At 32.0% G+C, this 16,783-nt stretch overlaps 1 protein-coding gene across 1 annotated transcript in view; it reads left to right on the forward strand.

The window, feature by feature from the left end:
• Nucleotides 1–16,783, forward strand: part of LOC101892223 (uncharacterized) — a 186,914-nt gene that overhangs the window by 72,240 nt on the left and 97,891 nt on the right. Inside the window, exons 3-6 of the mRNA XM_059124509.1 lie at nt 3,998–4,181; nt 4,269–4,514; nt 4,699–4,810; nt 11,202–11,347. Of these exons, the coding sequence (XP_058980492.1) occupies nt 4,038–4,181; nt 4,269–4,514; nt 4,699–4,810; nt 11,202–11,347 (648 nt within the window). The 5' untranslated portion in view covers nt 3,998–4,037. The remainder of the gene's footprint in view (nt 1–3,997; nt 4,182–4,268; nt 4,515–4,698; nt 4,811–11,201; nt 11,348–16,783) is intronic.

Raw genomic sequence — 16,783 nt, forward strand, 5'->3', positions numbered from 1 at the left:
GTACATTTGAAGCCCTAAATATATTGCGGGTATCTTTGAAAACAATAGGCCTAGCCATTCTAAAACTACCCTTATGACAATTTTCGTGAGGATCGGACGATAATTGCAATCTGTATATAATAACTACAACCTGTGTTGTAAGGTGAAAAAATATTACAAAATGTACACTTGAATATTATAAGTCAAATTGAAAAAAACGCATGCGATAAAAAATATGAAAAAATGGAAAAAAATGTCACAAAATACTACAAAATCTATATTAACATCATTATTGTTATTTTTTTATGCGATTTTTTAGATTTTATACTTTTATGCCAAGAGGGCATTCTGAACTGACAAAATTTGTCAAAATCGCTCCAGCCATTCTGGAGATATAAGCATTCTAGCTAACATCCCCTTCCTTTGTATATACACATTGCATATATTTCGCTATATATATCCGATATTTTTACTATCGGCATCTACGTAACGGTCAGAATTGACGTGTTCGTCTATTTGTGATTTCGCCGGCATTAAAAATATTCGCGGTTTAATGGAAAATTTGACTTTTATTTATCACAAATGCTTTGGTCTATTTCAACCACTAAATGTTACCCGATGACCATCAAAATTGGAAAGCTTCTGCCCAGCCCATAGCTCTAGCTCCATGCTAATTTCCACGTCGATTGGTCCATAATTGCGACCTGTAGAGCAACTGCAAAATCAGGAAATTTTTCAGTTTTTGGTCCATTTCAACCCCTAAATATTATGCGATCATCTCCAAAAGCAATAGGGTTCTATTCTGACATTAACCCCACCTACATTTTAAATTCCGTGAGGATCGGGCCATATTTGCGACCTGTAGAGTGATTACAAATTAACATGGACATACGGACTGACGGACGGACGGACATACATAGCTAGATCGACTCAGCTCGGCGAGATAGGAAGATCCATATATACTTCTTTATGTGGGAAACCAATATTTCGTAGTGTTACATCATTTTTGGCCCAATCAAACTTATAATATAGGGTATAATGAATGAAAAACTTTCGAGGGTATTGAACCATTAGCTAAAGAGTATTCTATAAATAATAAAGTGGGTTGAACCGTTATATGGGGGCAACCAAAACGAAAACCCATATAGGTTTGTTATGATTTGTAAATGTTAAATACCACATGTGTAACAATTATGTGGAAAATGCCGAATATTGGTCAGTAACGTTATATAGAAACCGTGTACAAACATGGCCAATATTCTAATACCGAACGTTCAAATACCGAATTTTAAATAAATTCCATAGAAAATGTGGCCTAAATCGTAAAAAATGAGGAATATCAGTAGGTACCGTTATATGGGCGCTATATATAAACGTGAACCTATACAGACATTGTTCTGCTATAATAGGTAGAACCACTTGCAAACTCTTAATACCATATTTGGATATATAGGGAGCTACCGTTATATGAGGGCTAAACAAAAAGGTGGACCGATACCGACACAATACAAATTATTGTGCCAAATTTCTGCACTTCAAATAATGTGGGCTGTATCGTGGTATCACCAAATAGGCAGATATATTTGAATCGACTTACTATTTTATGGGTTCTACGACAAATACTAAGAGGTGTTACAAACAGAATGAAAAATTTTATATATCCTGCTTTCCATGATGACTTTGCTGATGATACAAAGCAAAGCCAATTTCAGCCACAGTTGGTTAAAGGCAGCAAACGAATCCATTTTTTTAATTATTTCTAATTTTTGAGTTTTGCCTTGTTTTCGTTTTTTTATATTTTCCATATTTTACGAAGTAAATGCTGCCAATTCTGAATAATACACTCGAAAGTAAATTGGGATCGAATACAACTTTCGACTTGTTCGAACTTTCGAATCGAGTTACATAGTAATAATAATACAGAATATCAGGGGGGGGGGGGGTTACTTTCTATGGGGGCTGTACGATATCGTGGACCGACAAAGCCCACCTTCGAACTCAACCTGTCTGCAGACAAAAGTTAAATTATCTTAGAATTTTATGCTGATCAGGAATATATATACTTTGTTATGTCTAAAATTATAATTTCGATGAGTTGCAAACGGAATGACGAACATAATATACCCTCCATTTATGTATGGTGGAGGTATAAAAAAGCATGTGATTAAATCATGTTTCCTTTAATGGAGAATATTCCTTATTATTTCTTGTCCCCTCCACTCCTGCACCAATATGAAGCGATGGTAGTACAACTTGATTTTGGCCTAAGGGTTAATAGGTCAGGCTAAATGGTATTGTCCTTTTAAATGTGCTTAATTAAAGCTTCCAAACGGTGAGTTGATTTTTCGATGTGTGCATCTAAAATTTATGAAATTGTGATAGCACAACGTGTTCACACCGGGTGAAATTAAAAAAAAAAAAAAAACTGCAACAAAGTCAAACGCCATAATGTTTACATTTTTTTTAATTCTATTGAATTAAAACAAAAAAATGTCGGAAATAGCATCAAATTTTAGAATAAGTTTAGATTTGTTCGAATTGGACATCTTTGGCACGAATTATGGCCTTCAAGCGGCCAATGAAACCGTCACACGCTGCCCGAATGTTTCTCTGCGGTATTTTTGCCCATTCCCGGCGAAGCGCTTGCTTGAAATAATCGACACTTTGTTATTTTTTAGTGCCAACCTTGCTTTCCAAAATACAGACACAATAGTCCAACGGATTGGTATCCGGAGATTTTGGTGGCCATTATGTGCTGGAAATGAAGCGAGGAACCTCATTTTGTAACCGTTCTTGGGTGGCGTGTGCTGAGTCCTGTTGGAATGTCCAAGGTTTGCGGCCAAAATGTTTGTGTGCCCAAGGCTTTAATACACCCTCCAGAATATTTTCGCGATAATATTCGGCATTTATTCCGATGCGACGTTCGATTAATACGAGCGGAGAACGACAATCGGCTGTTATGGTGGCCCACACCATCAGCATGGCCGACGTTTGAGTTCTGGTGGCTAACCGAAGGTGCACATTTTCAGCTGACCTCTTTGGCAAGTAAACACAATCATTTTCTTTGTTTACAAACTGTTGCATAACGAATGTTTTCTCACCGGAGAACACCAAATTCGGCAGTTCACAACTTTTGGCCAAGCGAAGCAACTCTTTAGCCCTTTTGAGTCTATATTCTTTCTGTTGCAGATTAAGTTCTTACACATTGTGAAATTTCAATGGCTTTACTTCGGGCTCATTTTTCAATATTTGCGAATGGAATATTACGATATGTTCAGCTTACGAGCCATTTTTCGGCTACTGCGACGCGGGTTCCGATCAAGTGGCTTCTTTAGTTTTCGAACCATTTCTGCTGATGTTGCTGTTTTCTTCCGTTCACTTCCTTGACGTCAGGCTACCCTACCACGCCAACGATAGCTATGGTACGAGACACAAAAGCTTTATTCACATTTAAATGCTGGAGTGCTCTAACGATGTGGGTTTCCAGCCAAATAAAAATAAATCAAACTATCACGCTTGAATTCCATCACGAATAACTTTTTTCTGGAAAATTCTCACCAAAATGCTTCTGCACGCTTGTAAACAATAAAATGAGCTGTCACGATAATAATTTCAACAGCTGTCGAACGAGTGGCTTAGAAATGACAGCAGTATTAAGTTGGTCACAGTTTTTTTCATTTCACCCTATGGATGCTATATTTATATATTTTTTGATCATGGTGCCATATATACAACTATCAAATATATATAAAAATATGTGTCGTATTGGTTTTCTTTAATATAATTCATCGCGATTTTTCTATGGATCAAAGATAACAGAGGCTCAAATCATTGTGAATAAATATATATATATATTTGCTTCAGGCTGAAAATAATATAACTGTTAACATTTACATTTAAAATACGATTTAAATAACTCTTTGATTTTTTGTTTCTTCTTTAGTTTTTAAATTTATTTTATCTCTGACATAATTTAATAATTATTTTTTGCAACTTTTTTTTTGGTCTTATCTTGCAGCCACCTGCCAAATTGTAATACTCACCTGCCCAGCTACAAAATGTCAAATCTATCATCCAGTACCAATAGCCACATATTTCGTTCACTTTCGTCCGACAGCCAGAAGAAGGACTGGTCGAAACGTTTGTCGCTACGTGGCATGCGTTATGCAAATTCCAGTGGCAGTACAACGTCGGCCAGAGAAGTAAGTTGTTTTTGGTACTGGCCATGGCTTTTGTTGTAATCTTGTTTTCTTTTTTTTGTTTTGGTTTTCAATTGCCTTCGTTTTAAGGACTCCAAAAAGAGTAAATTCTTCAATCGTTCTTCATCGCTGAAACAATCAATACACTCCACAACACAGCCATCTGTAGACTTGAATGTAACCGGACAGTCTGCAATGGCAATGCAGCCAGGCCAACAGCAGCAGCACCATTCCCAGCAACCGTCGACGCCAAAGAAATCCAATTGGGAAGTAATTGAACACTTTAATACCAGCGCCAAAAGTGGCAAAGCTGTTGTCAGCAGCAGCCTGATTGCGGTAAGAATTAAATTACTTTTTCATTTGGTGGAAAATACATCAGTCACTGAGTTGCATGCTGCCTACATAGAAAGTATTAAGATATTTAAAATTTTTAATTATTGAAAAAGCTATCAAAAAAAAAAAAAAAAAAAAAAAAAAAATCACACAAACCATACAAAATTGTATCCTTCTCTCATTACAGGCAGGCATTACACGTTGCAATATTGACGAATCTATTGACTCAACGAATTCCAGTTCCACATGCCATAGCCCAATGACATATCAACGAGACGAGGCCCAGCTATTGCAAGCAAGTAAGTTATGTTTTTAGTATTTTCGATATTGTGTGTAAAGCACATTCTGCTGCAATCAAGAAACTGTACAATTTTGTAGCAAAAATGCTGTATGTTCGGCCGGGCCGAACTTTGAATACCCTCCACCATCTCGAACGAAATTGGCAATTTTTGAAAAAAAAAAAAAATAAAATCCTCTTATCATATTATATCATAAAAAATACAGAATATAGTCGTTGTGTTATGGTCTGAACGACGACATGGTCCTGCATAGTCATAATCCTTTACAATATTCAAATACGAAACTTGAAAAAAATCGGTGAATAATGTAGGTAAAATCATCAAAATACCGAATATTGGGGGGTACCGTTAGATTGGGGCTATACAAAGACGTGGATCTGCATTGACAATTTTCTGTCTCAGGCTGTAGTATCCTATCCATTACGAACTTCAAACACCAAATTTGAAACAATTCCGGTGAATAATGTCGCTAAAATCAACGAAATACCGAATATCGGGAATAACGGGGGTTTATGGTGGCATGATACATAGGCATGTATACAGTTGGTATCTATCCCTCTCTCTCTCTCATTTACACTTAATGATAATTTAAGTCATATTTTCATAAGTAGTTCTCAAGAAATATTTTAATTAATACTTTTAGTGTTTTACAAACGCACAAAAAGAAAAGACTTTGCGTCTTTTGATTATTGATCCCGGTTTACAGGGGTCTATACGAAGATGTGGACCTGCACAGACAATTTTCTGTCTTAGACTGTAATATTCATTACGAACTTCAAACACCAAATTTGAAACAATTCCGGTGAATAGTGTCGCTTAAATCATCAAAATACCGAATATCGGGAGGTACCGTTATATGGGGGTTATACGAAGATGTGGACCTGCACAGACAATTTTCTGTCTTAGGCTGTAATATTCATTACGAACTTCAAATATCAAATTCGAAACAATTCCGGTGAATAATGTCGCTAAACATCAACATACCGAAAAAGGGAGGTACCATTATATGGAGGCAATACCAAAACGTAGACCTACATAACCCGTTTTCAATACCAAAAGTCCTGCAGACATAATACACATTTGAGTAAAGTTTTATCAACCTACTTCATTTTGTTCGGAAGCTAAAAGATATATATATATATATATAGAATTTTATGCTGATCAAGAATATATATACTTTGTGGGGTCTAAAATGTATATTTCGAGGTGTTACAAACCATACTATGGTGGAGGGTATAACAAGTAAAATAATATCAGTCAGTTTTGCCGACAGATGTATACGCCAAGCCTTGAGTAATGATTATTCAAACTGTTGACCCTTTATGTGGGAGGTTTCGAAGCAGTTGGACAATATTAACCAATTCGTACCTGACCTAAGATTAAAACTCGCAGGTTTAGACTATATCAACTACTTGCTATTATTTATATGAGATATGTGCATTTTTTTTGGAAAATGTGGAAATATGTGTGAGATAACAGATATAGTGGACCGAAGTGTTCCGTTTTCATACTTTATCTAATACAGATAAAAAATTTTTGTAAAATTTGTAGGAAATCGAACATTTATATCAAATTTTAATTTTAGCGTCTGACGAGCTTAATGCATATTCAAAATGTTGCATATTCCCATTTTCACAACACACCTTGGTTTATTAAAAATATTATGATTTGTGTAATTTGAAGGGAACCAGATGATTATTTCGGATTTTATGTGTTGGTTATTCAAAGCTTTTACCCTTTGTGGGGGAGGTACCAGAAAGAATGATGCGATCTCTACCATCTTTATTACAGATCTTGTGTTGATAGAAATATTGAGATGTCCCGAATTTGAATGGAATCTGGTGTGAGTTGTATGAGCTTTATGGATATACAAAATGTTCATCAGATGGAGTGGACCGATATATTCCATCTACACACCAGATTTATAATTATTCTCAATTTTGACCATTTTTGGGAAGGTATTTGATAGAGTGGAGCGACTTGACTTAGCACTGATGGAAATATATCTCCGAACTCGATCTATGTTTGACAACAATATTACGATGTACCAAGTTTGGATCAAATCGGATACTCCCTTCGAGAGTTATTGTGCGTACCAGCCAGCTAGCCAGACAGACATAGAGACGGACGGACATCGCTAGATCGAGACCTAGGGTCTAAAAACCTTATTTCGATGAGGCACGTTTTGATCGTATCAAAGCCATGTGGCTGAGGGTATAACAAGCAAAACTCACATTCGATGTGCTTTAAAAACATTTTACAAGACAAATATTTGCCATTTATAAGATCTCCCATCAATGGCAGCTAATTAACAAATCCAACGTCATATTGTAACAAGTAAAAAAGCAGCATACCATCCACCATTAGGAAGAAACCCATTAAAATTCCCATGAATAATGTTGCCGAAATCATCAAAATACCGAATATCGGGAGGTACGTTATATGAGGGCTATATGAAGACGTGGACCTGCATACACATATTTTTGTCATAGGCTGTAGTACCCATTACGAACTTTAAATATGAAATTTGAAATAATTCCGGTAAATGATGTCGCTAAAATCATGAAAATACCGAATATCGGGAGGTACGTTATGTGGGGGCTATAAGAATAATATATATAACTAGCTGAACCCGGTGCGCTTCGCTACCCCTTTTGATTTTATATGCATTCAAAATTTTATTTACGAATATATGTTGGATAAAGAAAAACAAATTTAAAAATTAAAAAAAAAAAAATATTGCACTAATTTAATGCGTTAATAAACTAAATCATTACAAAAGCAGTAACATGACATGCATACACGAAGGGTTTGTCCTTTGGATTTATTTATTTCATTTATTTCAAATAAATTGTTGTGTTGTTTTTTAGTGTTAGCCTAAGGCGTTGTGGGTCAATGGTTCTTATTAAAATCATATCCCAATCTGATCCGATTTAAATATAATTTTAAAAAAATTACTTTTACACCAAACTCCGCCACACCTTTCATATTTAATTGAAATTGGTGCGTCAAATATGTGAAATCGGCCGAGAATATATATATGGGAGCTATATCCAAATCTTAACAAATTTCCAATTAATTTATCACAATTATTATTATAACCAAATTCCGCCACACATTCTGAATTTCATTGGAATCGGTCATATATATCGTGTTTGGTGCATAATATGTATGAAATCGGCCGAAATATATATGTTAGCTATATCCAAACCTCAACTGATTTCAATATAATTTGGCAATTTTTGTTGGTGCCAGATTTTGTCTCTCTCGCTTTGGGTGCATCAAATATGTGAAATCGGCTGAGTATATATATGGGAGCTATAATCACATCTGAGCGTATTTGAATATAATTTGTCAAATTCATTTTTGTACCAAATTTAGCCACTCATGCCGAATTTCGTTGGAATCGGAAATGCGTATCGTGTTTTGTCATCAAATATGTGAAATCGGCGGAAAATATATATGGGAGCTATATCCAAATCTGAACCGATTTTAATATAATTTGACTAATTTATTTTCTAATCAAAATTCCGTTACATATTCCAAATTCTTTGGAATCGAACATACATATCGTGTATGGTGCATAAAATACATGAAATCGGTCGAAAATATACATGAGAGCTATATCCAAATCTGAACCGATTTTAATTTAATTTGACAAATTCATTTTGGCTCCCAATTCCGTTAGTTATTTTAAATTTCATTACAATTGGAAATACATGTCGTGTTTGGTCCACCAAATACATGAAATCGGCCGAAAATGTATAGCATTTTCAGATTAAATGAAACTTTTTGCAATTCAAATGAAACTTTTTGCAGCGGGAATGAAACCTTTTGCAGTGGAATTGAAACCTTTTGCAGTGGAAATGAAACCTTTTGCAGTGGAAATGAAACCTTTTGCAGCGGGAATGAAACCTTTTGCAACCGAAATGAAACCTTTTGCAACCGAAATGAAACTTTTTGCAAATCAAATGAAACTTTTAGAATTTTAGAAGAAAAAATAACAAAACATTTTTATTTTTAGTAGGTTTAAAATTAAATCAACTAATTATAACTAATATATAGTTAAAGAGGAATTTTTATTGATTATTAATATCTATGTTTTTATAATTTTTTTAAAGCTTCCATAAAACACAAGTGTAGATGCAGAAAGATTGAAAAAAGTTTTTTCAAGGTATTTTTTTCAAAGGACCCGAATTAGGTACCTTTTTATAATCTCCTCCATGGAAAGGGGGATATAATAAATTTGTCATTCGGTTTGTAACACCTCTAAATATTCGTCGTAGACCCCATAAAGTATATAAAATCATGATCATAGTTGATTTAATGATCAATAAAGCTGCGAAGCGGGAATCCTTTATTAGGTAAGATTAATAGTATACTATAACTATAAACATTGTGGTAAAGCTTAATTTCACATTTCAGTCCTGGCCATACCTATAAAGGCCAAAATTTGTTTAAATTTCTCTTTTTATCGTTAAGCATTTGGGATTTAATAATATGGAAGCATTGTATATCAAATCAATAAAGAACCATTTGTTATTACAATAATTGAAAATTTCAGAAATAATATAAATAAATGTAGATATTTATAATCAATAAAAAATCCTCTTTGTCAATGTATTAGTTATAATTAATTGATTTAATTTAAAAACTACTAAAAATAAAAATGTTTCGTTGTTTTTCCTTCTATAAATTTAAAAGTTTCATTTGATTTGCAAAAAGTTTCATTTCGGTTGCAAATGGTTTCATTTCGGTTGCAAAAGGTTTCATTTCCGCTGCAAAAGGTTTCATTTCCACTGCAAAAGGTTTCATTTCCACTGCAAAAGGTTTCAATTCCACTGCAAAAGGTTTCAATTCCGCTGCAAAAAGTTTCATTTGAATTGCAAAAGGTTTCATTTAATCTGAAAATGCTATTTATGGGAGCTATATCCAAATCTGAACCGATTTCAATATAATTTGGGAAATCAATTTTTTAGATAAAATCTATCACACGTTTCAAATTTCACTCCGTAATATGCACTCCGTAACAAAGATATTCAGGGAAATATATCAAATACAGCTCAGAAATATCTTTGCTAAATTTTATCGAGATCTGTTCAGATTTGGATATAGCTCCCATATATATTTTTATCCGATTTTAAATTATTTGTGCACCAAATGGGCAACACAAGTCGGAATTTAAAAGATTCAAATGCTTCGGCATATTTAGTCCTTTGAACTTTTAATTATAATTATAATCATATCGTGTTTGATTGAATTTTCCCATAAAAACTTTTAATTGTTATGCGGAGCTCTACTAAATTAGTAAAGTGGTGTAGGGTATCATAAAGTCGGCCCCGTCCGACTTTAAGACTTTCTTTACTGGTTTCTACCTTAACAAATCTTATATCCTATGTTGCCATAAGGTTGGGGATATTTTTTATTAGAATTTTTCTCGTCTAGCCGGAACTTGAATATGATCAAAAAATCATTTTAATTGGACAAGCGTTATATGCTTGAGATATGAGAGAATTATATATAGTAGTTTAACGAATCTGTAAGATTTCGCCTACATATCTTGTACCGTGTTATCATACTGTGGTACCGGGTATTATGTCATTGTGCATCAAAAGGCAGCCACCTATAGTTAATTTTGAATATCTCCCTAGAATCATATATTGAGCCGATTAATGCATGTCCTTCCGTCTGTCCACGTATTTTCGTACACAAAGTACAGGTTGAATTTATTGTCCGATTGAGTTGAAATTTTCCAAAAAGTATTTGTTTGGCCCAAGCACTAAACAAATTTAAATTGCTGATAGTAGGTCACTATTTAGATATAGCTTCCATATATATTTTTTATATGTGTTCTATCAGACCAAATAAGATGGATTTTCGTACATATATTTTAAAATAAAGTTGACTATTTTTGTTTGTGTAAAGGAAATAGTTTCTAGTAAAAAAGTTACAAAAATGATTAAAACCGAATGTGCAAAGCCATTGTCATTTAATTTTTGTACTCCTTCTTACCATAGCGTAATTCTACTAGCTTTGTTATAACTGAAAATTTAAAAAACTGACACAATAATATTTCATAGGTATTTACATATTCAATTGTACAAAGATGGACGGAGAATAAAAAAATCATTAAGACTTATATAAATATAAAAATATTACATTTAATATGATTTCTAATAGCTTCAATGAATTTGCTGGCTAATAACATTTAAGGAATTTGTTCTCCCCATAAATCCCTCTTTGTGGAGAATTGTAATATTGTTCATGCTATCTGGGGAACAAAATATCCCATAAAAATAAAAAAATCATCAAAATGAAATATTGTTTTTTCTTCTTCTTCTTCCCTGCATTTATTCACATAGTTCTGATTTTTTCTTGTTGCCTTTTGCAGATGACGAGTCGTCGGAGGCACAACAACGTAACACGGAGGCCAATGCAAACATGAATGCCAATCTGAGTCCAACGATATCATTCTGGTTTCGCTTGAACCGCACCATTTTGAGACTCTGTAGTACACATCAATTTAAAAATTTACAGGTGAGTGAATTGCCGTAAAGATAAATGTCATTGTTTTTCTCCATTCTCCTCTTTTTTTTTCTCATTGAAATAAATTGAAAAAATTGCTTTCAAAAAATATGTAAAAACAAAGAGTGAGAGTGCTGATATAAGTGAAATGAAAAGCAAGATGTAGTTTAATACATTTTGAAGTTATTAAATAAGTTTAAGAATAAATAGGACTATTAGCTAAGTTCGGCAGGAACTTTTTATACACCCCACCAATCGGAAAGAACTTGAAAATTTGCAAAAAAAAATTGTTGAAAAATACGACTCAAATGAAAACTTTCATATGTGGGCTATACGAAGAGCTAATTTTTTGTGATAGGCTGTAGTAACGGTTCCGAACTTCCAATACGAAATTTGACGCAATTCCGGTGAATAATGTTGCATATCATCAAAATACCCCATACCGTTGTATGGGGGAGACCTGCAAAGACAATTTCCCGTTGTGGATTTTTAGACTATTTCCACCATACCAAATATCTGGAGGTGCAGTTATATGGGGGCTATACGATATCGTGGGCCGAAATACCACATCTTCGAACCTGCCTGCTGGCAAAATACAGATCGGTGCTAAATTTTACCTTCCTATCTTTATTCGTTTTGACACTAGCCTGATTACAATAGACGGACCGACGGACCAAGCTAAATCATTTTAGAATTTTACGCTGATCAAGAATATATATAGTTTATTGGGTCTAAAATTATTATGTCGATTAAAAAAAAAAAAAAAAAAAAAATAATAATAATAATAATAATAATAATAATAATAATAATAATAATAATAATAATAATAATAATAATAATAATAATAATAATAATAATAATAATAATAATAATAATAATAATAATAATAATAATAATATAATAATAATAATATAATAATAATAATAATAATAATAATAATAATAATAATAATAATAATAATAATAATAATAATAATAATAATAATAATAATAATAATAATAATAATAATAATAATAATAATAATAATAATAATAATAATAATAATAATAATAATAATAATAATAATAATAATAATATAATAATAATAATAATAATAATAATAATAATAATAATAATAATAATAATAATAATAATAATAATAATAATAATAATAATAATAATAATAATAATAATAATAATAATAATAATAATATAATAATAATAATAATAATAATAATATAATAATAATAATAATAATAATAATATAATAATAATAATAATAATAATAATAATAATAATAATAATAATAATATAATAATAATAATAATAATAATAATAATAATAATAATAATAATAATAATAATAATAATAATAATAATAATAATAATAATAATAATAATAATAATAATAATAATAATAATAATAATAATAATAATAATAATAATAACAATAACAATAATAATAATAATAATAATAATAATAATAATAATAATAATAATAATAATAATAATAATAATAATAATAATAATAATAATAAATTAAATAAAGTCAGGCAGAACCAACCAGCCGTAATATGTGCCTAACGGACACCACACTGTGGTACAGGGTATTGTGTCCTTGAGCATTTGTTTGTAACATTCTGAAGGAAACGAAATATATAGAATAGACTTCCTTTTGAGGATCTTCATAGAATGATTTTCAGAGTCGATTTATGCATGTTAGTCCGTTCTGAAGGAAACGAAATATATAGAATAGACTTCCTTTTGAGGATCTTCATAGAATCATTTTCAGAGTCGATTTATGCATGTTAGTCCGTCCGTCTAGATGCTCTTTCCGACATTTTTTGCCTTCATTCAATAAAATTAAAAAAAATTTGAAAATAATGCGTTTGACATTGTTGCACTTTTTTTATCTCACTCCCTATAGCTCCCATATATATGTTTCATCCGATTTTGTTTTAAAAACCGACACACCCGTAAAATGCTCTGTACAACAACGATGTTCGGTCCGATCTATCCGATACAGCATAGAACTTCCTCTGCTAAATTTTATAGAGATCGGTTCAGATTTGGATATATTTATTATTTGGATACATTTATTATATTGTACCTAAAAAGCGTAATATCAGCTCATATAAGAAGGATTTTGATAAATATCGTTTCAATCCGTCAAATTTAGTGGAAATCGATGAAGAGAAGGAAATATATGCCTATGTTAGTTCATTTCGACGTTAAATTATATGTGCCTTAAAGCCATAATACGCATTCGAAAAACGTTTATTTGTTATGGGTAGCTCAACTAAATATACAAATTGGTGGAGGGTATCATAAAGACGGTCCGCCCGACTTTGTGCCTTTCTTTATTGGTTAGAAATTTATTTGACAGAAAAGTACGATTTTATTCAACTGTATGCATTTATCTTATGTGAGCTAACTATTTTCGATGTGTATTGAAATTTGTCGTTCAATTTATAAGAATTTTTAAAAATGGTGGTCTTTTATTAAATAATACAGCTTTTGGGTTAAAAAATCACTCATAAATTCACTTAATATAATTTGTCTTAATATAAAATGTCTAATCGAATGGTTTGACAGCCAGCGTATACGGTGTCCTCATTTAAAAATTTGCTACCATTTTTTTACACTTTTCAGCATTTAAAACAATCCAAGAATTTCCAGAACAGTTTAAAATATATTTTCTTTCTCTCTCTCCCCATATTGACCCAAATTTAACAGTGTTGAAATTTCCAGCTGCACTTCCATGTGTTGAGTCGTTAAATACGCGGTGAAAATACACAATACGGAAGTTGTATTGCCAACCTACTCATTTGGCATTATCTTGATATGCCATCTTGAAATACAAACGTTTGGCCAAAATGTGAAGTGAATTTTACAATTGCCACCAATGACCCACTTGTTTGCAGGAGAAGTGTAGACGTGAATGTATTTGCATATGTATGTATCTGCACTTGTTCTCACTTTAACTGCGAATGTATTGCATTTATTCAATATGCACTATGGAATTTATAAAAAAAATCAAGAATCTCTTTGCCGTAAACCCAGTTTGAAAACGAGTTGATTAACTGTGAAACAGAATCGTTAAAGAAAGCAATGTTTTTGAAGTCGTTAAATGAATTAAGTGGCAATTTTTCAGGGGTGTACGAAATAATATTTAAAACTTCCTTTCAATGGGATTTATTCAAACATATATTGGAAATATATATATACAAAGCGCCTTAAACATTTTGTTTCGCACAATTTAAGATTTTTCATTTTATCCATATTTTTTGTACTAATTTCGGAAAAATTTGGTAATTTGAATTCCTAATAAGAAAAAACTATCCTTGCAAATAATTATCAATATAGGCCCACGTTTTCAATTGATTTGGCCCATATATGGTATTTTGGTTTCTAAGGGGATAGAAAACTTCTTCGCAGAAAATTGTCAATGTAAGTCGATGTTTGGGAGTAGCTCCCATATAAAGGTACCTCCTGATTTTACCTATTTTGAGGGTCTTGGCCTCTTTTTCCAAACGATTTGACTAACAATAGAGGTATATATACCAATAGGTACTATACTAATACCTCCAAATCCTTTTTGCCAACCAATATTCGGCCGAACTTTCACTACCCTCCAAATTAAACTGCAAATACCACTGAGATCAGTTGGAGAATGCAGCTAAAACAAAATAAAGTGGGTGGACCCGTTATGTGGGGGTGATTTTAAAACGGGAACCTATAAAATTCATATTTTGCCTATAGGGTAAGTGTGCCTAAGTTCGGCATGTCCCAGTAGTCGGCACTTTTTTTTTTAAGCCCAAATAAATGAAACTATTGTAACTAAATGTATTTTGTTTACTTCAAATATATTGTCAGCTATCTTTGTGCACAATTTCGCTAAGAAAAGATGAATTATTCTAATAAAAATTAAATTTTTGTCTGTGAAGGTCCTCGACAATTCATATTCTTAAGAAAAGTACAATAAAGACGTCGAATCAGTTTAACTAAACAAAAATATTATATTTTAATGAATTAATTTATTATTATTATTAATTATTCTTACAAAAAAAATGGTATGCCGACTGCTGGAACATGCGATACCGACAATTGGCAAGTGGTGCCGACTACTGGCAAAAAAGCATTGTTTTAATAAAACTACAAATTTATGAAATTTAATAAAAAGTTATTAAAACTTTATTTATTATTGCAAAAACTATACAAAATTTCGAATCTGAATAAATTAACTTTGTAATAATTGAAATGTTCCACTCAAAATGGTGAGCGATTAAAAACGCGAAAATCCTAAAAGTGCCGACTACTGGTACACTTACCCTATAGACAATATTCTACTACAAAGATTTTTACCTATTGTGAGTCTTAAATACTGCATTTGAATCAATTCCGTGGAAAAATCAAAATACTGAACATCGGTGGATATCGCTGTAAAATCCATAATGAACTACAAATACCAAAAGAAATTCAATGGAAATATAGTCTAAATCGCAAAATATTTATATTTAGACAGTTCTCCGCAAGGATGTTTCTTACTTACTGAGAACACAAACTGCCAAATAACAGAAAATTCGAGTTAAAATTATTACTCAAAAACCCAAAATACCTTAAATCGGCCAGTACAATTGTATGGGGACTACACCAAAACGTGGACATATATGTGGCCCATTTTCACGTATTGCTCAATATAAGGTTTCCCACATATTTCACATTTTGATGACTTTAGCCACACTTTTCCGAACTTGGCCTTTCACAATGTGGTGTCCGTTGGAATTGCAATTTTCGAATTTCGAAAAAAGGAAAGTTATGATGAATTGTGCTAGGTTTGTGCTCGATTGTGCCGAAATTTTTTTTTCGAAAGTCGAAAAAATTTCTGAGATATTCGAAAAAAGAATTTTTTTCGAAAAAATCTGAGAGAATTGCAATTTTCGAATTTCGAAAAAATTAAAGTTGTGCTGAGTCGTACTCGGTTTGTGCCCATTTGTGCCGTTAAAATTTTTTCGATATCTCTTACCAATTTCGAAAAAAACGATAATTTCGAAAGTATGTTAGAATTGCAATTTTCGAAAAAATTAAAGTTGTGCTGGGTCGCGCTTGATTTGTGCTAACTTGTGCCATTTATTTTTTCTAAATATTTTCAACCGTTTTCAAGATATGGCAATTTCGAAAAAAAAACAGTATTTTTCAGAAAAAATGCTGTAATTTTTGTAAAAATTCAAATATCGAGATGCGGTAAATTGTGCTGAGTTGTGCTCACTTAGCACAATTTTTCATCCATACGTAACAAATTTTCACCTTTACTCGTTACTCGCTAAAAATTAAAAAAATGAATAACTTTTGTAATATGTGATATCAGGAAAAACTAAAAGTTGGGCTGATATGTGCTAACCTAACACAATTTTTCGTCCATACATTGAAAATTTGTATTTCCACTCGTTACTAGTTAAAATTGGAAAAA

This window comes from Musca domestica, unplaced genomic scaffold (assembly GCF_030504385.1).
Source record: "Musca domestica strain aabys unplaced genomic scaffold, Musca_domestica.polishedcontigs.V.1.1 29, whole genome shotgun sequence".
NCBI classification, from domain to species: domain Eukaryota; kingdom Metazoa; phylum Arthropoda; class Insecta; order Diptera; family Muscidae; genus Musca; species Musca domestica.